The sequence below is a fragment of the Sprattus sprattus genome, assembly GCF_963457725.1.
Source record: "Sprattus sprattus genome assembly, chromosome: 9".
Taxonomy (NCBI): domain Eukaryota; kingdom Metazoa; phylum Chordata; class Actinopteri; order Clupeiformes; family Clupeidae; genus Sprattus; species Sprattus sprattus.
In genome coordinates, this window is record NC_137928.1 from 4,644,686 (window position 1) to 4,672,213 (window position 27,528).

At 42.8% G+C, this 27,528-nt stretch overlaps 3 protein-coding genes across 5 annotated transcripts; 1 reads left to right on the forward strand and 2 right to left on the reverse strand.

Annotated features, from left to right (window-relative positions):
- Positions 1-867: 867 nt before the first annotated feature.
- Positions 868-7,748, reverse strand: slc37a4a (solute carrier family 37 member 4a). 2 transcript variants are annotated; one of them, XM_080844791.1, is made up of 9 exons: positions 7,640-7,748; positions 5,270-5,965; positions 4,603-4,835; positions 3,914-4,157; positions 2,897-3,055; positions 2,607-2,692; positions 2,382-2,495; positions 1,507-1,645; positions 868-1,415 (listed from the first exon to the last, which is right to left on the reverse strand). In XM_080844791.1, exons 2-9 carry the CDS (start codon positions 5,415-5,417, stop codon positions 1,249-1,251), a joined length of 1,290 nt encoding a protein of 429 aa, XP_080700917.1. In that variant the 5' UTR covers positions 5,418-5,965; positions 7,640-7,748; the 3' UTR covers positions 868-1,248. The 2 variants fall into 2 exon arrangements, with proteins under 2 accessions (XP_080700917.1, XP_080700918.1); XM_080844792.1 differs by lacking the exon at positions 7,640-7,748 and adding an exon at positions 6,396-6,475.
- A 502-nt stretch (positions 7,749-8,250) lies between these two features.
- yif1b (Yip1 interacting factor homolog B) lies at positions 8,251-21,312 on the forward strand. 2 transcript variants are annotated; one of them, XM_080844796.1, is made up of 8 exons: positions 8,251-8,375; positions 9,731-9,954; positions 11,205-11,309; positions 13,227-13,305; positions 14,269-14,326; positions 15,633-15,788; positions 16,265-16,358; positions 20,425-21,312. In XM_080844796.1, exons 1-8 carry the CDS (start codon positions 8,342-8,344, stop codon positions 20,578-20,580), a joined length of 906 nt encoding a protein of 301 aa, XP_080700922.1. In that variant the 5' UTR covers positions 8,251-8,341; the 3' UTR covers positions 20,581-21,312. The 2 variants fall into 2 exon arrangements, with proteins under 2 accessions (XP_080700922.1, XP_080700921.1); XM_080844795.1 differs by having other exon boundaries at positions 8,255-8,384.
- A 1,990-nt stretch (positions 21,313-23,302) lies between these two features.
- LOC308369994 (uncharacterized protein) lies at positions 23,303-24,643 on the reverse strand (the record flags this gene model as incomplete). The annotated part of the gene is made up of 1 exon (XM_080844553.1): positions 23,303-24,643. One exon carries the CDS (start codon positions 24,641-24,643, stop codon positions 23,303-23,305), a length of 1,341 nt encoding a protein of 446 aa, XP_080700679.1.
- Positions 24,644-27,528: the final 2,885 nt, after the last annotated feature.

Below are 27,528 nucleotides of genomic sequence, written 5' to 3' on the forward strand. Positions count from 1 at the left end.
CAAAACAGTTACAAAGTTGTCAGAATTGAGAGATTGACTGAGTTCGGAATGCAGTTGTAGTATTACATGCTTTGTGCTATAAAACAAAACCAAAAAACTTCTTTTTAAAACAAATCTATCTGTCCAGTACCTTACAATGTAGTTATTTCAGTATTGTTTACATTGAAGTTTTACTTCACAATACAGTTTAGTTATGACATTGTTAAAATTGTTATAATTAATCACCAAATTCACAAAACTGATAGTTGTCAGGATGTAGTCCTGCAAAAAGGGAATGCAGTTTTAGTTTTTCATGCTTGTCTTCATGTGCAACTGTGCAATTTAAAAAGAACCTTCATTTTCCATTCAAAACAAATCCATGTTGCACATACGTACTTCGTACTTGACACTCACTCAAATTCATGTATGCGGTATGAACAGTGGAGGTAGAACTAGAGACAGAGACAACATCTTTCCCTGCATTCTTCCAACTATAACGCTGGTAAGACAGAGATGATATTAATACTTAACTCTATCGTGAACTCTATAAATTAATACTCCTCGTGTTACAAAGTGAGACATACTAGTTTCTATGGCAAGGCACATCAGTACCAAAGCTATTGCCCGTGGTTGACATTCTATATTTTGTGAAGTGAGATTAGATGCAAATATCTGCATATAATTAAATGCAATGCAAATATTTAGCATATCTCATCATATAGTTTTAATAAAATACTACAGTAATACCACTGGTAATTTATACAAAATTGGTACTGTGGTGCAGGATTCACATTTCAACGTGCAGTACACAGTTAGAGAAAAATAACATGAATAACTTACTGCTGTGTAAAAAACAAGACATGAAGTGTCTTCTGTGTATGTAAAGAGTGCCTCTTTATTTTAGAAGTTTAGAGAAATGTTTGCCCCCTTCTCCTGAGATGATGCTGTTTCTAGGCCATTTCCTTTTGAGAACTGAGATTAGAAATATCACCCTTATGTTATGATGAGAAGATTCTGTGGTGCATGATGCTTGGTTTTCCAGCCTAAGCAATTAGGACGTTTCATTTTGAGATGGCACTGTGCTACGCTGGTTAGACTTGTGAAGTCGTCAGTGCAATAGGTATTTGTGTAAAAAGAAAAGTAAATCCATGAACTCTTTACCAGTCAGGCGTAATAAGTATGACAGAGATGAAGAACTGTGCACTGAGATTGGTCGCTTTAAGTAAGGACACGATGCCACATCGGCCATGCTTCTTAGCGAGCCGCTGCTTAGTCGGACTTCTTGGGGAGGCGTCCCATCTTGGTGCGAATGTTGCGCAGTAAGAAGAAGCTGATGGTGGTGATGATGCAGGTCACCTCGGCTACCCAGAAGGCCGTGTTCCAGCCGTGATGTTTGGCGATGGTGCTAAATGGCAGGCCGGACAGGAAGCCACCAACTGCCAAAACAACATTAAGTTATAAACAGGCCAGTTCAGCAAATTCTATTCAAATTAAACTTAACCAAAAGAGAAGAACAAAAGGCCTTACTGTTGGCCATGAGAGCAACAATGGCATGTGAAGTTCCACAGTAATTTGAAGGGGCACTCTCATTGGCTATTACACCAAACAATGCGATTGGTCCATATGAAGAGAAGCCAAAAACAGCCCCGAGAGACAGGATCCAGAGCTGTATGAAATATAACACAACAGGATAATATCATTAAACACTAAAAACACAGACATACAGCATTGCCAATGAGAATGTGCATGTCCCATTATCCAGTATTTACCACAATGGACCATAGGGAACTACTTCGCTTTGGTAATGTGCCTATGTGTGCTTAGTTTATTTGCACCGATGAAGCCTCTTTACTGGTTGCTTTCTTATGGTGTCTTTACACACACAATGAAACTGGAGTGACCTCTATCGCATGCAAACTGGAGTGGCCTCTATCGCATGCAAACTGGAACGGCCTCTATCGGATGCAAACTGGAACAGCCTCTATCAGATGCAAACTGGAACGGCCTCTATCGGATGCAAACTGGAACAGCCTCTATAAGATGCAAACTGAAACGGCCTCTATTGGATGCAAACTTGGTGGGGTTGGGGATTTAGAATTCGGTCTTTCCTCAGCAGTGGGACTCAACACTGTTATTCACACTGAATTGATCCAAAAAAACTGCTGGTGGATTTGCCAAGTACCAAGTACAATGATGAGCATCACCTTCTACCTTAAATAGTTCATTGCAGCTTTTTATGTAAACATTACAGTGTTATACTTTAAGACCTGCACAATGTCAAAAGTCTGAAGTCTAAAGCGTTGTCACAGCCTAAACATTATCAGACGATTTACATCCTAATAACACAATTCCTTGGTAGAAAAGCAGTGCATCTGATTGAGAAAGGTTGACGTTGAACTCACATTTGAGCTGTCTGGAGTGACCGTGACCCGGAAGAGGTACATAGAAACACACATCCCAGCCATCATTGATAGCAGGAGGGTGTGCCGAGGGTTCCCTTGAAGACGGAGCCCTTGCTAATAAAAAAACAAGCGAGAACACAAACATGTAGCATCTGGAGAATAATTTGTCATTTGTTGCACTTTATCCATACAGACATTGAAACAATTCAAAAGACTGCCACTCACTTTGGCTACTGCTCGGTCAGAGAGATATCCAGCAGCAATACTTCCTACCAGGCCTCCCATCTCAAGGGCACTCATGAAAGAGCTCCCTGTACACAATCAGAAGTTAAATGCCTGAAAAAAGAAACATTCCAGTAACAATGGACATGTGTAATCCTATTAGGCATGTATTTGGAAGAAATACAATAGTTCTTTGTGGTAAGATTCAGCAGTTCTGTTTTGGCCGTCGGATTTACTGACCGTGATTTTATTAAATGTGTAGTTCATTAATATAACATTCAAGACTGCATTACCCATGAGCACTGACTGCCCCTTGTCCTGGATCAGGAAGAGCTGCCCCCAATCAGTGCAGGCAGTCTTCACACCGAACACCACCAGGTAGCCCAGAGATAGCACCCACAAATAAGGGGACAGGAGGAACTCTTTCAATGTGCTGTCGTCACTGGAGGAACCTGCACGTCACAGAGGCATATCAGTTAACATGGACACATAGTCAGAATACAACTTGTTCACGTTTGTTCTGCGTGAGGGACATGTTGGTTCAGAGTCCAGAGGGTCCGACCGGCTCTGACCTTGGACTTCAAAGCACAGAGGGGCGTGTAGGACCAAAACACCTCACAAACACGGCCCCATAACTTTACTCTGTGATGGGGTCCAATAGTCCGCACATGCAGGAAACAATCACTAGACCACGTGAGAAAAACATGGGTGGTTTTCAAAGAAAAAAAAAGCACAGACTGGTCCGACATGGTTTATCCTGAGCACAACACTCTGGAAGTATTTACATGAAAACCTTGCTGCCTCTGGATTTTCCTCTTCACACATCACATGTTATATGTTCACACAACCACTAATAGCACCAAGGAATCTCCTAACAGTACATAAAGTCCAAGTGCTAAAGGTTATGGTCCTGCCCTTCTATAAGTAGGGTATGATGATGACGCGAGGCATTGTGCCACTAGCACAGAAATAGACGCACACTATCGAGGGAAGAAAGTAAACAGGATACTACACAACATCTACACGACATTAAAAACACAGATTTTAAATCTTAGATTCTCTTCATGTACAACACATTTCACAGTGCTATGAAGAACCCTTAATTAGGAAACAGACTGCTGTAATGTGTTAATTAATTGTTTAACAAAATTGTAATCCTATTAATTCTATCTTAACACCATTTTTCACTGTCAATGGGTAAATAATTAAGGTTCTGTTTCATAGTTAGAGAGCAGCTGACTCGGATCACAATAGTTCCCAAACCAGTGTCTCTCCGGGAACTAGGGACTAAGAACCATCACATCTCTGACCTCCTTTCCCTTTCTTTGCCCCGGCCTCGATGTTGGGCAGTCCGACGTCGCTGGGCTCGTTCTTGATGAACACCAGGCAGAAGACCGCCACCACCAGGCAGGTGAGGCCCGAGATGAAGAGCGTGGTGCGCCAGCTGTAGCTCTCTGCCATCAGGGTGGCGATGATGGGCCCCAAGCAGCCGGCCAGGTTCATGCTGCACGAGAGGATAGCCCACCACGTCCCGAACTGGGACGGCTCGAACCACTGAAGGGGGGAAGAAGAGCAGGGAGGAGAGAACCACTGGTCTAGTTTAGTGCTTCTCTGAATCAATTACTTTAATAAGGTAGTGTCGATGAGTAGCACAAACAGAGAGAGAGAACAGAAACTACATCAATTACTAACGTAGCTCCATTCAGCTTCATTTTAGCCAACATAGCTTTCTCTTTCTTTATAACATATCTGACAGCACTCTGATAACGGACAAGGGATAAATTGCAGCACTAAAGTGTTGTATACTGACCAGACTAATATGGCGTAAAAACACTGCAAAATGTGGTCGTACACAAATGATATGCTACCTCAAGTGTAAAAGCACTTTCAGTCTTCATAGAGTACTTCTTTTTTACGATGCAAAGGAAGAATTCATCACACCTGCATTTTCACACCTCATTTTAAACACACAGTTTGAGCTGGCGGCGTCCCACTGTACCTTGCGCAGCACCTTCCCACACGGTGGCCAGCCGAGGCCTTGTCCCAGGCCGTTCAGGAACCAGAGGCCGGAGAAGACCGAGACGCTGGAGGACTGGGAGAAGATCACGTTGATGCCGCCCACGGAGAACAGTCCGATGGAGAAGAGCCAGCGCGCACTGAGCTTGTCTGAGAGGACGCCGCTGATGAACTTACTGATGGCATAGGCCAGAGACTGGCTGCTGGTGATGAGGCCTGAGAAATGAACAGCCACAACCGGTGACATCACGTGTTTTAGCCTGCGGCCCCCTGACATTAAATCCACCTTAAGACTTCCCTAAAGAGGGATAACTACATATTTATGTAATAGAAACTTGCATTGATGGTTCCTCAGTTCTTAGTAATGGTTATCAATTATTACCAACACAGTTTATCAGACAATAACTATTAAAAGAGGTCTCTGTATGCAGTCGATGGTTTTGAATGACAGTGCAGTGAGGGTGTACCATCATCAGTTACGATATGCTAATATCTGTAAACAATTTTATAGATGCCGCTTGTTAACATTTACCCAACGACTGACAGAGGTTGACAAGCAACACATGATACACTGAAACTATGTATTATTCACATAATAAAAAACGCTGTGCATCCAGATGTGCACAGCAGCTGAAACACGACGTACTCACCCAGATCATCTTTGTCAAGTGTAATCTCTTGCATCAAGGACGGCATCACAAACGAGAAGGTCTTCCGATTGAAGTAGTATAAAGTGTAACCCACAAACATGGCCAGAAAAATAGAAGTCCGGTAATATCCATACCCAGATGCCCCCATGATTCCAACACACCCAAAAAAAAAACTTTTTCAAAAGTGAGGTGAACTACAGAGGAACCAAATCCAGCTTCAAGCCTGCAGCCTAGGGCGCTCTGCTGGTGAATGAAGAGAGAGGTGAACTTTGTGTCAGGAGCCTCAGATGAGAGCTGAGAGGCTTATGTGTGGGGAAACCGCTGTAATCAGTAGTGAGGTTAATGGTCAACTGAGTTCTCTACCTCAGCTCTGTTTCAAGGGGAGCCGGGGAGAGACACAGGACAGCAAACCAGGTTGCTGACGACTCAAAAAATATTTGACCAGCCTCTTTTTCCAAAGATAAAATTAAATGTTAAGTGCTAATCCCCCTTTCAGTTCATTTGTGTTTCCCTTCAGTTAACTTTTTCTTGATATTTGATGCAATGACTACTATGTGCGTGAAGGATATAGCTAATGTTCTCTCTGTCTGTACAGTTAATCATTTATTAAGTTGAGGTGGTTGTGGCCAGGTCAGGCAAGTCATTGGCTACTAGGCTTCTTGTGATCCGTGACACTGGAGAAGACAGCCAATGGGTCTGCAGGAGAGAGAGACAGAGAGAGTGAATTCGATTCTGAAGATCATTCAGTAGGCTACCAAACTGTTCACTGTATATCTATGGCTTTGTATAATGCTTCTCTGAACTTCATGTGGTGAGGATGCAGGCTTCATCTAGGTCCAAATCTGACACATCTATTAAATAATTAAGTAACGGTAAAGCCCATCACAGCTGCAGTCCTGGTGACACGCCCCTCATTGTCCTTCGTGCCCGGACATTGAAGGTGACATGCATGTATGTAGCGTTTGCGCATAATGCCTGCTCTGTGACGTTTAATAAACGGATATAAACTAACGTTGCTGTGTCACCTCATACAGTAGAACGTCAATGGCATTGTAGCATCAAAACGTCATGCAGCTGGAAACACAATACAGATGCAGTAACATTTACCTCGCACCTACGTTCCTACCTTCACCATGAGTAGACCTATAACGGGTCTGGGATAGAATGCCCAGTACGGTTTTAGTGTGCAGGTTAGATCCACAACTTTCATCCACAATTTGTTCAGCCGTACTTCACTTCCCTGTCCTGATCACACTCACTCACATACATTGAAGACTCGTAAATTGAGGAATTTCGTGACGTAGCAACGTCGCAATTGCTGTGCCTCAAGTTAGGTTACAGGTTCTGCCCATTTCTGGCTACTGCTTACATGGGCAGTACTGAAAGTGCTTACGTGAACTCACTGGCACTGGCAATTGTTTAGCCAGTCCAGAAGGGAGATTTATCGTGGTGGCTGGACCAGACTGGACCTAGCTAGTAGCTGCCATCTAGCGGCAGGATTACTCTACTCCTTCGCTTAGTTGCCTTCTCTCGTATAGGGCTTCTCTTATTAAAGTAACACTATGCAATCATTTGACACTTTTTGAGGTTAGGTTTCATAGGCAATTAGTTTTGGTACCATCCTCAAATTAATTTTGATAGCACATGGTCATGTGAAGGACAGATAAACACCCGTGTCTTCCCCGCTAGCCATCCAGTATATGCCCTTCAATGTAGTTCTATGTTGCCTACTGGGCTGGAACACAATGCAAAAATGGAAGAAAATCTTTCACACCCATGACATTGCCACCTTTACTGCCAAAAGACACCAGTTAGTGTGTTGAAAAGTTTTAATCATGATGGTCAGCTAGGCTGTTGGTGGTGTTTGCAATGTTTTTGCATGCATTTTAGATAGTTAGCCCACTAGTTTTGGAACATAACTCTTTGAATTAAGGAAATCACAGAGATTATGTAATCAATTTGCATCCTCTTTATAACTCACACGTAGGGAGGCAGCATGCTATATGTGACAACCTACCAGTCACAGATTAATTTGGTTAAGATAATACGTGTGTTTGATCACGCAACATTGTGTAAACCGCGTTGTGAAGACAAACTAAGTTCCGCAGGGCTCAAACTCGCAAACTCGGACATGGGAGGCGGGCGTGTTAGCAAGGAGGCTAAAACCAATGGGTGCTAGCGTCTGTCATTAGCACATCTCTTAAAGTGTCCTGGAGTGAGGTTATGGTGCGTTTTGTTTTAACTGGGAAGTCGGAATTTCCGAATCCTCGCACAACACTATACCCGCTGCCAACTGTTGTAGACCAAAGAATTAGCACTACATCGTAGAAGATAAAATGCACCAAAGGAAACATGGTAGCATTGACTTACCCTGGAAACGTAATCTCAAATCGGATGCTGAGCCGAAGAATCCTGGAACTATAGTTTCTTTACTTCATTCCAATACGATGGAGAATGAAGCGCGACGATAAAACCTAAATCAATCGCACTCTTTGTAGACGCTTGATCTCCACTTCCCATTGGTGGAATCAAAGGATTAGTCTATTGACATGCCATCCCAGGCTCATCAGTGCTTTCTACTTTAATACTAGGATTGGCATATTCACGTACAATGTATGCACGATGACAGTCCCCATGTTTAAACTGCAGTCGCGCGTGAATGCAAAGCTGATTATTACTGTTTGGCTTGGGGTGGTTTCATGATGTGATTTATTTTTTTATTTTTATGAATGCAAAAACTCTACCAAAATACATGAAATGCATTCACGGAGTTCCTTGTTGCACTGTCAATCGTCTGCTTGTCCCGTCCCCGGTTAATGATTGGCCATAATTGTTACGTAACGAACCTTTTCCAGCAAATATGGGTTTGGCTGCAAGCTGTGCTGTTTTATTTCATTGGTTAGAATTTTGAACTAGCCTTGTCATTGGTCCCGTGCCTGGAACAGCTAATTTCGTTTTCAAGAAAGAGAGCAGTGTGGCTGGCTAGGATGAGTGATCTTCCCTGGAGTAACTTAAATTGGGTATTTTGAAGGCATTGGTATAATTATACTGACTTCACGTGATATCATTGGCATGGATTATTCAGCACACAGTGGCTTCAGACAGCGTAAGTTACGTACGTCCTGTTACTTTGATGTGTTGAAAAGCTAACTTCTACTAGCCATCATAAACTAGCCAATGCTAACCCCCTTTAGCCAACCAAGCTAACTTTAGCTACTATCAAGGGTTTCATAGGAGCTGTCTCCCAATAGTACTTGATGTCCTAGATTAGAAACAGATAGACAGTATAATGGCAAATCTTATTTTAGCCAGTTAGCTGTCAGAGTCTGTTCTGTCCCATCAACGGAATACACCTTGCCGTAGGGTATAGTGACAGTAAAAGCCGGTAGGAAGTCATCCCGAGCTAACAGAGAGTTGCAGAGATTAATGGTAATTTAGCTAGGTAGCAGTGTAGCCAGTGTATTGTTGTACCGTATTGAAATTGTCGGTTCTGAAGACCTGAATTGTCATTGCTTTACTGCCGAAAATCTATTGAAGTACTTCCCAGACAACTCTGATGAGCTAGAAACGTTTGTCAACGCGAAGCAGAATTTATCCATTTTATTAGCAGTAGCTCGCTAATGTGCTAACCATATCAGTTTCCACGTAGACAGTAGAGTCCGCTATATTTGTCCTGGGTGCCCTGCTGCCACCGTAAGAGGCAAACTAATATCTAATGCTCTCCGCTATGTAGTTGTTCATAGCAATTTAAAAGACTTCTTATAAGGCAAACTGTTTACGTTATTAATGTTATGCTACACAGGACGTGTTCTTAACGTACATCGTTACTGAAAAGTAACATTTGTTAAAATTAGCAGTGCAAATAGGCTAAGTGAACATCACTGTCATACTTCCGAGGATGGCCATGTTTGTTTTGAAGTATTTTTAAACCGAAAGCAACCTTAGGCTTACATTTGATTGTTTGGCCGGAGGATGAGATCTGACACATCTGGCACTAAATTGGTCATTAGGAGTTCCCATACATGGCTACTAAATCACTAACTTTCACCTTTGTCTTTTGTCATGTCTAAGCCTAGTTTTGTGTCAACGCCCACCTCGGCCTAATTGTTGCAAAGTTGTCCTAATATTTTATACAGTGAACTTGGAGGTGCATTAAATTGTCTTCCACTTTCCGCCTCAGGGTTTATTTTATTTCTTTGGGGCAGGCCCATGAGGACCGCATGACCAAAATATTTTTGTTTCCAAATGACTGAGAGCAGTGTTGTCGTGTGGAAATCAGACTTCACTGCGGTGCTTACTGGCACAGTCAAAAGTTTGAGCTGTCTTGTGCACGTACTGGAGAGGCCAGTCACACACACACACACACAGTATCTCATGCCTATTCACTCACTCATCACTCACTCACTCACTCACTCACTCACTCACTCACTCACTCACTAATTTATGTATTTTCCCTTCAAGCGCCCAAAATGAGGATGAGGACCACTTCCACAGACGCCGCTGAGCCCAGCCCGCTGTTTGAGGACACTAGCGCCGGACCAGGGGCGGCCGGCTATGGCAGAGGCCAGGAAAAGGGACCAGGCGGCTACCCTGCCCAGACACTACTCTCCGACCCCATGTCTAACCTGGCCATGGCCTATGGGAGCAGCCTGGCCAGCCAGGGCAAGGATATGATGGACAAAAATGTGAGCCCTTTTACATATAATATACAGTACCAGTCAAAAGTTTGGACACACCATCTCATTTTTTGAGAAGTTTTTTTCTTTACCTTTATTATTTTCTACATGGTAGATAACACTTTTTTTGTTTAGTACATCATTCCATATGTGTTCTTTCGTAGATTAAATGTCTTCAGTATTAATCTACAATGTAGGAAATAAGGAAAGTGAAGAAAAAACATCTCCAAAAGATTGAAGGTGTGTCCAAACTTTTGACTGGTATAGTCAAATCTATTTTGCTAAGGCATTTGCATTCAATGAGATAGTGGATGCCCTCAAATTAATCAGTATGCTGTCAGCAGTAGTAAGGGGCTACAGTACGTGTGAGTTTATGAGTTAAAACCACAGACACTCACATATACTTACGTGTTTCTCTCTGTAGTGCTGAGGATGTTGTTATGCTTTACAGTGTTTGCAGACATTTGAGTGGTCTGTGTTAGTCCATTCATATCTTGCCTATTGCAAATGGTTTAAGGTGAAGTCATTTCTCAATTAAAAAAAATTCACTTTGACTTTAATGAACCAGGGGTATAAGAGATAACAGAGATGATATGATATAATTCTATATCCTATTGATATCTATCTTATTGTATATTTTATAGATAAATAAAAGTAATCTGTCCACTCTCCCATGGAAGTAGTTGTCTTGAAAAATTCATATCCCGTATTGGCAAGTGGCTGACACATGCATATCCTGTATTGGCACATGTCTGTCACATGCATCTCGTCGTTCTGTTTTATTGAATCACAAAATATGTCTGTCTTTTTTTGAGACCAGATCATGTAGTTGCAGACCCCACAAATGTGGCTTCAAAATACTTGCTAGCAACTAAACCAGGACTGGGGAAGATGGGTGGTTACCCTGTTAATAGCCTCTTTTTAACTTCTCTTTATCACTGTGGTTTCTGATGGTTTCGTAGAAGACCATCAAGGCCTTCAAAATAGACTGCCAGCTTTAAAGACATACAAAAAGTGTAAATGGACTTTTATTTTAAAACGGGGAAGGAGATGAATACACAGAGACGAAGAGAGACACACTTTTTGAGGAGGGAGAGTCGGCCAATTAGTTAGAACGTGGCATGCAGCCAGTTTGGTTAGTTGTAGCTGAAATGCTTTGTAAACTTGTGAATTTCTCTAAGCTCTGTGTCTGGTGTTCGCTGGATGCCCCTTGATATTTGACCCATCCCACATTTGTTTGATTTGATTTTCTCCCTCAGCTCGACAGATTCATCCCCATATCCAAACTGAAGTACTACTTTGCAGTGGACACTATCTATGTAGGGAAGAAACTCGGACTGCTGGTGTTTCCCTACATGCACGAGGTACCTAAAAGCATTTTACTGCCCTGCCCATCATATAGATTACACTGAACATCTTTGTTACTGTTTAAACCACCACTCACTCTTCACTCTACTGTCGATACTTTATTCACTCATGTTTTTATACGTGGTCACATATGCATACTCATTGGTTAGTGCTTGGCTATACACAGGTTTCCCTTTCTCTTGTTCTTTCTCCTATCTTTCTCCCTGTCCTTCTTTCTCTTTTTATTCTGTCGCTTTTATGAGCTGACCCCAGGTAGATGGGTTCCCCCTTCCGAGCTGGGTTCTTCTTAAGGCTTTGTCCTGTTAAAACTTAACTTTGACTTGTCCCCTTGCCTTGGTGCTAATTCTCATGGCCTTTAGGTTGAGACAGTGTTTTATTGTTAATCACACTCTATATAGGCCTGCCTTGAAACAACATTGGTTAAATAATGTCTGACACTAAAGCATGGCAGTGTTTAGTGGACTTTATTTATACGTGTTTATGATTTTTTTCCTTCAACTGCCCAGCGCAAGAGTTACGCATTTCCCTCCATTTTTGTTCGATTGTCAGACTGAATCAGATTGAATCCTGAGACAAATGATGGACAGGGCAGCAGAGAATGGATATGATGAGAGAAAGCTCTTGTGCTTTGGTAACAAGATAGCGGCTATTTAAAGATCACAGGCTATATTTAGAACCCGCTAATGAGAACGGTAATGCCAGGTGCAGTTTCAGATCGTTTCTTACTTCTCCAAACCCCAGTTGGCCAAGCACAAGCACATTCACTGGTATTGGTTGGGTTCCTTCTCAAATTCTGATTCTGATTCTGATTCTGGAATGCAAGCACATGTCAGTCTGTTTGCTTAGTCGTGATCCAGAGTGGTAAAATGGCGTTGTTTCCCACAGGTCTGAAATACACCTGAGGTGGTTACACCGGTGGAAAGGCCTGGCATTACCTGTGCAGTGGTCAAGTATAGTGTGCTGAATACACTCTTGAGTCTAGCAGCTACCATCGCAGCATATTGCCTCTTTCTTTCATAGAATTCAAAGCTACCACCAATGTCAAAGAACAATTATACAGTAAGGTGGAAAGGAGTAGTTTCCTCTGGTCCTTCCTTGTGAAAATATCCACCACCGTGTCCGTGTCCTCTCACATCATTTTTAAATGATTAGCCTATAATTTTTATTTTTAGCTACTTTTGCATTCCCTATGCAAACGTTTTGAGGGATACCCTTGTCGCGATGGCAAAACAAACATGTACCAGAGAGGTTGGGTGTGGGGAGATTGTCCACTAGTTTGGGAAGGAGGAGGGGGGGGGGGGGGTGGCTGTGGCACAAGCAGCAGCATCCCGGTACCATGATTGGGTTGGAATGTGCCTGGAGACCCGGGTTCCGTCCGGCTTCCGGTCATTTCCCAATCCTCTCTCCAGGTCTCTTCCTGTCTCTCTCTCTCTATGGTCCTGTTTGATTAAAGGCATAATAACCCAAAAATATATCTTAAAAAAAAAAAAAAAGGTTTGTGAGAACACTGATATCCCGCACATTTCCATCCTCCTCACTGTGTTTAAGGGGTGACAGCAGTGTTCCTTCATTATGGATCAATAAGTGTCACCAATGAGTATCCATGAGCTCATTGTATGTATTTATATAGAGCCAATAACACTTCCTCGAGGCCTGAGCTACCTCATCACCCCCCTGAAAGCTCACTGATGAAATGGTTCAGTCCTGTTTTTGCTCAGCTGGAGGTTTCAAGATGGCAGAGACGATCTTTCCCTTGATCACGGGGGATCCCTTCTCTGAAGTCACCCTTCCTTTGCATAATTGCAATCACAGCTGTTTACTCCATATGTGTGCCTAAGTAGTACATCAGATGTGTCCGCGCTTCCCCATTCACTGTTTTGAAATCCCTTGTGGTGTTCTGTCTCTTTGTCTAGAACTGGGAAGTGAGCTACCAGCAGGATACCCCAGTGGCACCACGCTTTGACATAAACGCCCCGGACTTGTACATTCCAGGTAAGGTTCAGGAGCTGAAAATACGTGTCAGGACTCTGTGGTCTGTTATTGCTGAGTTATGTATTTGCTGTGCCCTGGATAGACTCCAAAGGGTAACAAACAAACAGGAAGAATATGAGAGAATCAATAGGGTTTTGGAAAATCAACAAAATAACGCCCATGGTAGTTTAACTGCTTGAGAGACCCTGCATTCAATTTAGTTTAATTAAATGTGTATGTCGTATACACTTTTATCTTTAATATATGTCTGTTACTATCCCTCTGCTAAAAGCGAAAAGTAACGGACCACAAAACAAGTCACTTACCTAATGCATCACCAATTTCACAAGGTGAGCAGAAGCTAACCATAGATAGCTTTACTGATCGTGATAACTTTGTGGTTGTTGTGAGAACACTTGTTATCTCTGTAATTAAACACAGAGTACCTAAGAATTTGATAGCAACAGGCTGTGGCATAGAATAAGTCCCATGTTTTAGGCACTAAAGGTGTAACATTATGCTTTAGAAACCGAAGGGTGTGAGTCACGAGTTACGAACACCACATGCTGCTTTAAGCAAGTGACATGGTTTAGTCTGTCTTGAGTCTGCTTTAGCATATTGACTGCAACATCTTTAGTTTCACATGACAAGGCAACAGTTAGTTGCAAAAGACCGACTGACAACTAGGCCTACATTTTAATTTACCAAACGGTTTGCCTAGTTTTGCTTCTGCCGTTGTTTTGCTCACACCTTATTATAGAAATAATCGGAGATTAACGATGTAAGGGGCTTATTCTGATCTGAATTTTTTGGATCGAAGTGTTAGCCTCCCCCTTCCTCTTGCCCTTCTTGAAGACGGGAATCCTGTGGCTTGCGTGCGTGCGTGCTTGCGTGCGTGCGTGTGTGTGTGTGTGTGTGTGTGCTGCCCCTGTCAACTCTGTCAGCCTCCGCTAACGCTCCTGTGTGCTTCTGTGTCTCTACCAGTCATGGGCTTCATCACGTACGTCCTGGTGGCTGGCTTAGCGCTTGGAACACAAAACAGGTAAACGCAAGCGAAAATCCTCTCTCCCTCTCAGGAGGATATGCTTACTAACCCCTGAGACTACAGCATGGCAGTTTATATGCATATATATATAAATGTATAGTTTATGTGTGTCTACGTTAATGTGTGAATGATACAGGTCTTTCAAAACTGATCTATAGAATTAGTTCGTCTGGGATTCTTACTTTTACTTGCACTCTACCCATACGCCTCCTTCACACATGAACCCTGAGCAAAGCCTGCAGTCTGTCCAGAGTCAGCCTTCTCACCTGTTAGAAAAGACCCTGGTCACAAGTGAGGTCTGCAGTGTGTCCAGTCAGCCTTCTCACCAGATAGAAATTACTATGGTCACCACATTTGGGCTTGATGCCCATGGAGGACACAGGTTTGATTCCGGCCTGATGTCATTTCTCCTGTCCACTCCCCACCTCTTCTCACTCTCATTTTCTGTCCCACTCTTCATTACAATTCGATTAAAATTTTAATTTTGGTCACAAGTGTGTGTCACACGTCTGGAGCCTATAGTACCAAGTCATTATTAGTACATCACGATTTTTCTATGACAAAATAAAAAAAAACTACTATTTCTTCTACTAATACTTCTACTGTTTCTACATGAAAGGAACTGCACTCTGTTTTGAAATGAAACCGCTAAAATCTGGGCTTAATTGACATAGCCTCCGCAGGAGGCCTGATGGAAATATGTCATTGGTCTGTGTCCACTACCTGTGTTTCTTGGCCCTTACAGATCTCTTCATATATGTATACGTCTACTGTAGTAGTGGTTTCTTTTCTTTAATTCTCTCATGATGTTTTTTTTTTAATGAAAAACCATCTCTTGTGACCGTCAGATATGTCTGCAGCTTGAGGTTTGGAAGGTTTGGGTTTGATTTGTAGCGTGTGAACGGAAGTTAGTTGGTAGTTTGACTGCTGATAAGATGTGCTTTGCAGCAGAGGCTGCTTTTGAGCTCGGTTCTTACTGTGGTTGGCCTGGTCGGCCCTGTTTAGTATCCGTCAGTGGTGTTTGTAACTGCACTTAGATGAAATGGCTCTCAAAATATCCTGACTTGTTTGTACTTTCTCGTCATCGACATGCAAACAGTAATTAGGTTAAGTCGTTTGGCGGCTGCTTTTATCCAAAGCCGAAGGCCACCCGACATACCCTGCCTTTTCACACAACTAAATCAGCAGTTTGTTTATATTTATCGTGTGTGTGTGTGTGTGTGTGTGTGTGTGTGTGTGTGTGTGTGTGTGTGTGTGTGTGTGTGTGTGTGTGTGTGTGTGTGTGTGTGTGTGTGTGTCGTAGGTTCACCCCTGAGATCCTGGGCATGCAGGCCAGCTCGGCGCTGGTGTGGCTCATCATCGAGGTCCTAGCCACTCTACTCAGCCTCTACCTGATCACAGTCAACACAGACCTCACTACCATCGACCTGGTGGCGTTCTCTGGATACAAATATGTGGGGTGAGGCCCAGCCTACTGCTGCTCTTATCTCCTCAGGAATATGGGCTCTTGAGACAGATGTTTAGCAGTGAATATTGGCTCTTGAGACAGATGTTTAGCAGTGAATATTGGCTCTTGAGACAAATGTTTAGCCGTGAATATGGGCTCTTGAGACAGATGTTTAGCCGTGAATATGGGCTCTTGAGACAGATGTTTAGCCGTGAATATGGGCTCTTGAGACAGACGTTTAGCCGTAAATATGGGACGTTTTTTTTGGGCTACCTGTACAGGCCAGTTTTTTTTTTTATTTTTTTTTAGAAAGAGTTAAATGTGTTGATGTAGATTTTTGTGTGCTTGTGCTTCCTCTTATCTCTCCTCTCTCTCTCCCTTCCCATTAAATGTGTTGATGTAGATTTTTGTTTGCTTGTGCTTCCTCTTATCTCTCCTCTCTCCTCTCCCTTCCTCTCCTCTCCTCTCCTCTCCTCTCCTCCTCTCAGCATGATAGTCGGGGTGGTGGCAGGCCTCCTCTTTGGGAGGACGGGCTACTACCTCTCACTCCTGTGGTGCTGCGTCTCCATCTTTGTCTTCATGGTGAGTACATTGGATGGTAGTCTCATGTGGTCCGATATCAACTCCTAAATGACTAACATGTAACTCCGGCAAGTCAAGTTTTGGTAAAAGGTAATGTTAACATAAGACAAACCAGGCAGGTTGGTGTAAGCTAGGGGTGAAAGACATCCACTGAGAAGGAACTTATTTCTACAGAAACTTGCCCACAAACTGAAAATAAAAAAAGAAATATGAAATTAATAATGAGATTGGGGAGGAGGGGTGTGTGTTAAATAGCGTAGCTGCGACAGTTAGCGGACAGTCTGTTAAAGAATCGATATGCTGAGTCTATTTAAAGATTAACGTGACAACCGATAACACGTGCATACCATTATTATATCCCATTATGATACCTGACTTTGCTGATGTGGGGGTGGATCATGTAGGGGGTAGGAAAATACAAAGAGGGTTTAGGTTTAATCTGTGCTATGCAGGTAACAGTAGTCACACATGAGTCTTACAGCATACAGCTTAAACCTTTCAGAGAGAAACCAGGATTTGGAGTTAATGCTCTTCTCTTAACGTAACGTTCCTTGACCAATGAGGGTAGAGACGTCTGGAAGAGGCGTCTGGCCGATTTACATCTTGACATATTCCCCGACACAGGCTGAAACTATTCTGGATCTAGCTCCGAGGTCTTACAGTCCTGTTACGGGACCTTGCAGCTTGTGCCAGGCTTCAGTACGATTCCGTATAACCATTCGATCCAGTCCAGAGGCTGGTCGGCAAACCACCGCTACATAATACAATTAACAGCTCTCTGTAGCAAGTGTAGTCCAGTTGAGATAGCCAGTTCCCTCAAAGTTTTACCTCTAGCCTGTCATCTGTGGAAACACCGGAACCTAAGAAGAGGACTTCTCTAGTTAAGAATTTCTTAAGAGGGCACAGTGGGTCAGAATTACCAATTGATTACGTCAGGTACAAGTGACTACTACAGTTTACAAATCCAACAAGTCTAAAGTGAATATAAGTCTAAAACACAACATGAAACCACTTAGAGAACATGAACATACCTGGCTGCTTAGAAGTGACTGCTCACACGGTTGTGAGGGAGATCTGGATACAGAATGCTCCAAGTTCTTTGACTGTCTTACCCTTAAGTTCCCATTTTAGTCCTGCATCTGGTTCAATAATTACCCACATGATCAGTGGTTTCTCATGCTTATGATCACACATTTACACAGACATACGTTTGCCCCCTCCAGAGGGAGGTTACCTTACGACTCACAGAGACCAAAATTCTCATGTCTCTGAGATCCATGTTACAGTTTTTTCCTATCGTTTTCGGTCATGTACCCATACCATGGTCACTTTTCCCTATCACTTAACACAGTGGGCTTTAGAGACACACACCTCTGCATATCTGTTAACCTTTGGTGCAAAATGCACTACAACAACCACACCACAACCAATGCTGCCATAACTTAACACATGTTTCCTCTCAGAACACAATGACCTAAAAAACACTAACATCTTGAAGCATTGCCAATTGCATATAAAAAATGTTGCTGTGTCCTCCAGTTTGGCATAGATTTCCTGTAGTGTTGCATTGAAAAAAGAGAAAAAACACACACAAACACTTCTTTGGACTACAGTAATAAAGTTTGTAATATGACCGTAAACAAATCATTCTAAAATGCTGAAATATGTCAATCCAAGCCGAGAATCTGCTGACAGTGTTCATATGTCGGTTTCCCTCTCACAATAGATGTCACAATTGACAAGTGTTGTAAATGTACTTTACTGTAATTGCAAATACAGTAAATGAGTGTATATAAGAAACCTAAAATAAGATTTTTTTTGGGGGGGGAAATTACGTAATACTGTATTTGATCAAGACACAAATCACAAACACAACAGATTTTCGTCAACATCGTAACATATGGTTTCTCTTGCAATTCATCGTGGATAAAATCTTTGTGCATGCCTTATCCAGGCCTGGATGTCTTCGGGGGCTATGTCCATACACCCAGCAGCAATTGCCTCTAAAAGTGACATCTGGTCCTGTGGGCGTTGGTCATAGACCTTCCATCTCCATGCGGAGAAAAAATCTCAATGGGGTTGAGGAAAGGAGAGTACGGCGGCAGGAATAGGGACACCATCCTAGGATGCGCTGCAAACCACCCTGTGACTTGGCGGGAGTTGTGAAAGGCCAGAATATCCCATACAATCACTAAAGTTGCTAAATTCTGCCTGTCTAGCTGTATTTCAAAAAAGGAATTCCATGCCAATTCACCAAGAACTATGGTGCACAGGAAAACTAAAATAATAATAATTAAAATCAAATAAATAAACTATCTGCTAAAATAAGAATAATTTTTCTTATTCAAACATATGCAGTAACTTCATTTGTCAGTCCACATGCAGCATCTTTCCATCTACAGTGATCTAACGTGATAACTGATAAGTTAGGTTTTGAACTGAAAGTTAACTGTTTTGAACAGAGTATCTAAACATTGGTAAAATATGCTGTAGTTGCACAGCGTTTTGCCGGGAGTGAACATTGACTGGGGCAGGTATCCATGAATTTTGGAAGAAGGTGTCATTGCCAGCATTTGTATCTAAGCATAGGGGCAAGTATCCACAGTTTGGTTCACATGGTCTGCTGGTATGCTCAATGTGTTAAGTGTTTTGGGAATGTGAACATGGTTTAGGTAAATTGACTAAAACGATAGGAAAAAACTGTAAAACGAATCTATGCAGCCTCACAACTGAGACCACTTTATCACCCAGAGACTTAGACCATTCAAATAAACTCAAACATGACAAAGAAATCATCTTACAATGCAATATTTCACTTTAGGACTCTTCCATTCATTTATCTGCCCCTAGTTTCACCCCGGCATGGAAAAGCACAGAGAGAGAGAACCAGACACATAGGTTTGAGATAAGAGTCTTAACAGGGGGTGGGAAGATCAACAATTGGGACGGTGCATCTCTGGAATGTTGATTGGGTCAACAATAAACCATCACTTAGGCCCCACCAAATGAGCAGTTACCAGAGGAAGAAGGGCCATCTGTAATTTTCCACTGGCCAGATTCATTTCTGTCTCACAAAAGCAAGGATGGATTTCAGGTGGGGACTTGAGGTTTTTCCCTGGCTTCACAGATTTCTAATGCTGCAAAGAATCTCTACATAATTGTGTTTAAAGCAGACTTGGGAGCTACGAAGATTAACTTTTTTCTTGCTAGATGCACTGCAAAACGTCAGTGAATGTGAAAGCTGCTGTCTTCAGTTATTTTTTTTATTTTTTTTAGTATGTGGTAAGAGAAGTGTGAACAGGAACGGCTGAGCGAGAGTGCCTAGATCACTGCTGGGGTGTGTCTGTACTCTTGCTGTGTTGTAGGAAGCTGCCGGGCTGCAGTAAGGTGCTATTTTGAAAGGAAATCTCTCTTTTTTTTGTATTTCAGGTGTCAAATACACACACACATCTGTTAAACCCATCCGTTTAATGTCGCTCTCTTATGATTTCAATTTTATGGACATGCAACTTATCACATGACACTCACAACAGCAGAAATGACTTGGTAACTAACAGTGTTTAACTCCAGTAGAGAAACGGCAATGACTTGGTAACTAACAGTGTTTAACTCCAGTAGAGAAACGGCAATGACTTGGTAACTAACAGTGTTTAACTCCAGCAGAGAAATGGCAACGACTTGGTAACTAACAGTGTTTAACTCCAGCAGAGAAACGGCAATGACTTGGTAACTAACGGTGTTTAACTCAATGCAATAGAGAGGTCTGAGACATAATGCCCTTCAGCCAACAACGACATGTTTTCAATCACCTCACATTTCATCGGTTCTATTTTCAGGTTGTTCTATTATAACGTGTGTTTTAGTCGTAGTCTTATCTTGTTTTCCCTGCAGCCTGCTGTGAGGCTGCGTGCAGGAAGCATGCTTATCAATATGCCTGTGCACCAGCCATGCAAGTCTTTGGTTTAGAAATGAGCTGAAAGTTGACTGTTGATTTGTTGACTGTGACCCAACCGTGACCCTGTCCCTGCATGATAACTGTAGCATTTGTTTCGTTTCCTTTCCACAGATCCGCACCCTGCGTCTGAAGATCCTGTCGGAGGCGGCAGCCGAAGGGGTGCTGGTACGCGGGGCCAAGAACCAACTCCGAATGTACCTTACCATGTCCATAGCAGCTGCACAGCCCATCTTCATGTACTGGCTGACCTTTCATCTAGTCCGGTAAACGGCGTTAACCACAAACCCCTACAGGAAGTGACCTAACATCCGGTGTGGACAGCCTCCACCTTGCCACAACCATCATGTAAACAGTAGAAGAAGAAGCAGCAGTTACTACGGGAAAATGTCAAAAAGAAAGAAAAAAAAAAGAACTTTTCTACATGTGCTTAGCCAATGCATTGACAGGTTAATTCTGTTTCTTATTGCACAAAGGAAGGTGAAATAAAAGAGACCGAACAGGCGTTCACAGTTTCACAGCACAAGGGTTTTTTTTTGTTTTATGTTTGTTTTTGTGTTTTTTTTTTCTATAAACGTTTTAAGCAATCATTGGCTTTTCACATTTTTGTATAATGTACAGTCTAGGTTTTTTTTGCTTTAATTGCTTTGAGTTATTTTTTTATTTTTTTTTTAAGGAAAAAAAGAAAAAGTGATGTTAACTTGTACAAATACCAGTGATGTGGCCAAAGTCCTTCATGCTAATCACTGCGAGGCCATAGGGGAACAGATGCATCTGTGCACAGGCCCTCGCTTGGAGGGAGGCGGCGTTTACTTCTGTGTGTGCAGACGCAGAGCCTGTGTGTGAGGCTGTTTCCGTGCTGAGCAGGACAGCTCATAGCTCACGTCTATGGTGTGTGGGTGTGTTGCCACTGATGTTTTTTTTTTTTTATATAGTTTTTTTCAAGTCATAATGTGCATATTTTGCAACGTTTCTGTGAGAACCCTAATATATGTGGAGAGGCAGAGTAAAGGCCCAATCATACCTAATAATAATTTTTTTTTTTTTTTTTTAACATGTCTTATCAAACTGATATTAAACGTGTGCAATGCCAGTGCAGGTATGTCAGGAGTGTCAGTCACATATAAACGTTGTCCTTTTGTTTTTGTTTTCCTACACCATTTCATTGTTATTTCTACGTGTAACATCCTCAGGAAGGCCCTGCCTAAGACGAGAGGGACACACACGTCCATGTTTCCAAGGAAAAGTCACACAGACTTTAAAACAAAAACTGTATTTTTTTATTTTTATTATTTAAAACCGAATCATGGATATCTGGATATAGTATGGACCCTGGCACTCAATCATATTGTCTGTATTATTTATCTCACATCCAGTCTGATGTTATCGCTTTGCCTGGTAACAGAACATAGAAGACTAATGTGAGTTTAAAATGCTTATGTTCTTCATACCTCATGTTTAAAAAAACCTGTTTTGGTGAAGTCAAATTCCAGCTTTAAGATATGCCCAATAAAGCCAGGTATGTTGCATATGTGTGTAATGTGTCTGTTATTACCTCCGCCAAGGAGGTTATGTTTTCGCCCCTGTTTGTTTGTTTGTTTCTCTGTCTGTTTGTTTGTTTGTTTGTTTGTTTGTCAGCAGGATTACGCAGAAACGCATGGACCGATTTCCATCAAACTTTGTGGGGAGATTGGTTAATATAATGGCAATAATTGATTAGATTTTCAGATGTCAAGGTCAAAGGTCAAGGTCACAAGGCGGAGGTTTTCCCATTCTTGTTTTAATTGTGATCATCACTTCACGTACAAGTCATGACACTGAAGTAAGGGTCAACGCAAACAACTAGCACATTATTCCATTCGGTCATAGTACCGGTCAGTAACACATCAGTCATATTTTGGACATGTTACTGCAGGTAACAATGCTGCCATTGATAAAACTTTTTAACTGTAAACAGGCTTTTTGGAGAGGTCTTGCCCAGACAGGCTTTTGGTAGAGGTCTTGCCTAGACAGGCTTTTGGGAGAGGTCTTGCCCAGACAGGCTTTTTTTGGAGATGTCTCGCGCTGCTCATCCTTATAATAGTAACCTTAAAAGATCACCGTATACCTACTAAGCTGTTCTACTACTTTGAATGGTGGCGCTCTCCATTTTTATCGACTTATTAGTTATGTATATTTCACGTATAAACCTTCCGCTTCGGATTCTCTCTTCTCGTTCTCTCACCCGTTCCCATCTGCCCCCTCCTTTCTCTCTACATGACCGTCCCTTAGCGGATGGGTCCCCCCCCCCCCTTGAGCTGAGGTACTGCTCAACGTTTCTACCTGTTCAAAGGCAGTTTTTCCTTTCCCCAGTCACCTTAGTGCTTGCCCTAGGGGGTTCAGGCTCCGGGCTTTGTGAAGTGCCTAGAGGAAATTTAAGTTGTTATTGGAACTACATAAATAGGATTGAATTGAACTGAATTAACGTTGGTCCCGACTGCTAGCTCTGACTTACCTGGGTTTAAATGATTGAAACATCCAGATGTGCCCTTAGGAAGAAACGTTTTGAGCACCATAGAAAGTTTCTGAAGAAAGCCATTTCATTAATCACAAGTAATTTCATACTATATGTGTAAGTCTACCGACATTGCCCCTCCCTCCTGCCAGGCAAGTGGACAGGATTGGTTCCTTAGGTTTGTGACGTTTGAAACCCAGGTTGTCTGATTCTGTGTTTTTCAGACGCTGGTGTCGTTGGTACATTGCAGTTCCGAGGTGGAAATACTCCGTCAGGGCGTTGACTGCTTATTTTGCTCATGGTCTGTTGTGTAGCATATAAAAAAAACACCATTAAGACATGTAGGTGAAATTATTATTAATTTTTTACTTAAAATTATTAAATGGAATCTCTATTTCTTGTCTCATGCACCAGGCACTATTTAGGCAGACCACCTCAACAATATAACAAACAGGTTTATAAAAATAATTCAATCTCATTTGTGGCACAGAAAAAACACTATCTCGGAGAGGTCTTCTTCAGTACGTCTGAAACAGCAGGAATGAGACGAGGGGCATAGTCCCAAAGCCGCTCGTCCTGAATGAGTTGGTCATCGGGCACGTCATGACGCCAGGTGCCTCTGGTGTGGTACAGCCGGGCAACATCATGGTCCACGCGGACGCCTTCGCTGTCCGCCGATAGAAGGCCGTGCACGGTTGTGCGGTACACCAATCGGGGGTTCACGATCACCTTGAAGTTGTTGAAGGCGTTTGGGTCGTTCGGCTCGCGCCACACGTGGTCCAGGATGTCCACGCCGGCGACCCCGAGCCACTCCGGCGGCCGCTGCGCTGCGTTCCTCCCGTTCAGCGTGTTCCGGAACACGTGGTTCTCAAACTCGAAGCTGGCGCGGTGGCCGTACTGCCCTTCCAGCAGTGGCAGCAGTTCCGTCCAGGTGTCCGCCGCCAGCGGCACGATGATCTCGTCCAGGTCCTGCAGCACCACGTACCGTGTCTGGTACATGAAGCGGTACACACAGTCGTTCAGCGCCGCAATCTGCCCAAAGTAGTGCAGGTCCCCGGGAGACACCGAGTGCTGCCAGCCTCGTGACACGTTGATATACTCAGTTATGGGCCAGGGGATGATCTCAACAAAGCCAGCCTTAACATAGTAATCCAGCACTCTCTGTGTGGCTGCATTGCAGCTGGACTTGTAGATGGCCACGCGCTGGGCCCCTAGCAACCGGAACATCTCCAGAGTCTGAACCAACTGCATGACGTTGGTGTAGTTGTACATCACCGAGATGCAGACGGTAAACTGGTAAGGGAAGGACTCCTGGCGTACCTGTTGGTTACGAATGGGGAGAACAGGAGGTTTTGGGCCGCTAAGGGGCCCTGTGGAAATTGCAATGTGCGAGGGCTTCAAGCAATTTTCAGGGACTGGGCACAAGATGTCCGCCGTGCCGTAGTCAAACCCGAAGTGGTCGGAGTGGATCTCATCCATGGCGTTGCTATTTTGGAGCTCTTCATCGCAGCAAAACATGCAGGTATACCTAGGCTTCTCCTCGCGTTTCACAATAGCAATCGTGCGAATTTGAGAGTGTTCCCACCGATGCTCCACATACGATGACACTAAGTAAGTCCTGGACTCACTGACGTGGACCAGAGGGTCGGTCTCCTCTGGATGACCACACGGTGTCTTTGCCGGAGGAGGCCCAGTCCTCCCACTTGGATAAGGAGGTGCTAGTCTGGCTCCCAGTAGTCCATCCCCTCCAATGCACAGGTAGCAACAGAATAGAAATGCCAGCACAGACACCGCCCCCACAAGTTTGTGTTTGAGGCCATGGTTGGATGTTGGGGACATCGGTGGGTCCTTACTCTTTATTGTTGCGTCTGGGAAATATAAAGCCAACAAAAAGAAACAAATATCAACAAAGAGTCAAGCCTCAGAGGGAAACAGAATTATGATAGAAAAAGCTGAGCTTTTATTATTATTATTACTACAAGTAGTAGCACCAATAATATTATTGGTGCTACTGCTATTAGTAGTAGTAGTACTAGTAGAAGTGGTGGCATTTTGATAATTCTGTTATAGCACAACCCATTTTCCTTTTCTGTGAACACGCTGCTTCGAGGGCAGGGAAGTTAGAAGTGTAATTTGATTTGGTGTAGAGATACCATCACCAGATTGCCAGAAATCGCGGAGTCTACCTTAAAGTGGATGATAATGAGATAGCAAAGAGGTGAGGTCCTGCATATTTCAGCAGAGATACTGTCCACTCCGTGATGGAGTGTTTGCCCCCCGAGGCTACACACTCATCCACGCAACTACTGCAAAAACATACACGCAACAAATTGAACATGTCGCTGTTTTCACCTGCTGTTGTGTCATGCTACTCAGGATGTGGTTGGGCAGGTGTTATATTGGGTAGGTTAGGTTGTTAGGTATGAGTGAGGGTGGGTGTTTATATTGGGTAGGTTAGGTAGTTTGGTGTTATATTGGGCAGGTTAGGTCGTTGGGTGTTATATTGGGTAGGTTAGGTCGTTGGGTGTTATATTGGGTAGGTTAGGTCGTTGGGTGTTATATTGGGCAGGTTAGGTTGATGGGTATGAGAGAGGGTGGGTGTAATATTGGGTAGGTTAGGTCGTTGGGTATGAGTACAGGTGTTATATTGGGTAGGTTAGGTCGTTGGGTGTTATATTGGGTAGGTTAGGTTGTTGGGTATGAGTGACGACGGGTGTTATATTTGGGTAGGTTGGGTTGTTGCGTACAAGTGCTTGACTGTGACAGTGAGAGGTCAGGCCGCTGTGGGAAGTCCCCAACCAATAGCAGAGATAACAGATGTACGCCGAACCGTTATTGAAAAAGCAACCATCATCATGTCTTTCATTAAGACCATTGATTCAGGCAAATGCACTCAAATAAGTGTGTTTTTGGCAAGGTTCCTGGAACGCCTGGCAGGGATTGTGCAGGAATGACTGCAGGCAGGAGTCTGGTATTCCCTCCGAACATAGAAGGAAGACATAGGATAATAGGGAAGGAGGTGGGATCATTTTGCCGGTCCCTTTCCTCCCGCTTAGCGTATTCCGGAACACTTGGTTCCGAATGCTGAAAAATGAACCCATTGGTTGATGGATTGATTGATTGGCTTATTGATTGATTTTTAGGATGATTTCATACTGTGTTATGAATATGAATTTGGCTGCCACATACATACATCTATTTATATACGTATCTTGTCCAGAGTGAATTCATTGTACTTATATCATACCCCTTAACTTACTCTGTATATTTAATTACTACTACCTTTTCATTTCATTTTCTCATTTTCATTTAATTTACTAACATCCCTTATACTTACAACTGCACTTTACATTTACTTAGCATATCTGCACTACCTTCTTCTATTGGTGTAATGCTTCTATAGATACTGCTACTTATAGTCCATATCTTATTCCTTACTGTACACATCTTATTTATTTACGTATTCCACTTTACACATTTTCTGCACTTTTACTGCTTTTTTACACACACCCACACCCACACCCACACACACACACACACACAGCCACACCCACACCCACCAGTGGTGGAGGAAGTACTGAAGTTTAGTACTTAAGTAAAAGTACAAGTACCCAGGAAAATAAAAGTAAAAGTACTACATTAAAAATCCTAGCCTTGGTGCCATCCGTTTTGTACGCCCTCCACTGATTGCTGCGTTCTCGCTGAAAAAATCTACAGCTAGCAACTCCTTTTTTGAGGTAGACAGGAAACGCACTGAAACCTCCAAGAGACATTATTGGGGCCTCTGAACTTGAACATGTCTGTTAAATAAGGCCAAGGGTGGCTCATATCAGAGGGCTTCATGTTGAATGATTAGACCGTTTGTCAGGGTGTCCGTTGAATGTTTAGGCAAATGGCAAGTCTATCACTCGCGCTGCTGTCAGACGTTGGAGCTGATAGAGACACCTGATTGGTTTAAACTTCCAACAGCAACGCTTCCATGTTTTTGTGTAGGCAACATTTAGGCGAAACTGTGTTCATAAAATGTAACGAGTAACAACATATATTGTAGAAATGTAGCGGAGTAAAAGTGTAGATAATAGCTCCAAAATGGAACGGAGTAAAAGTAAAATGAATGCACTATTATTTTTACTTAAGTAAAGTACAGATACGTACAAATGTACTTAAGTACAGTAACGGAGTAGAAATACCTCGTTACATTCCACCACTCACACACACACACACACACACACAGACACACACACACACACACACACACCTGAGATTAAGCTATTCTGGCGGCTACTGCCACATCTGTGTCACATGTGTCTTGCAGTTCTTTATAACAGTTGTATGCATACATGGCTTGATGTTTAGGTGCTCTATATGGAATAGCAAGCATTGCACAGTACATTTCGGTTTAAAAATGTTGCAAGATAAGTTATGCCACAGGCCATTATGACTCAAGCCATGCCACATGAATAACATGACTACAGTTTTGAAACAGGTCTTGCATCAGGCCTTGGCTACTGAGCATGAAAATATGCTCAAATAACTCCCTTTTCAGCCCTCTTTTAGTACTATTGTATCCGGCTCGTAGTATTCCCTCTTTCCTGCTCACACATTCAGTAGCCTACCCTTTAAGAAAGATATACTTTAGCTGACAACTATAATTGCTATACTTTCTAACTCTTCCGGTAGGCCTTTCTTTTTTTCGAGTATGAAGATCTGAAAAGCAGAGGCAC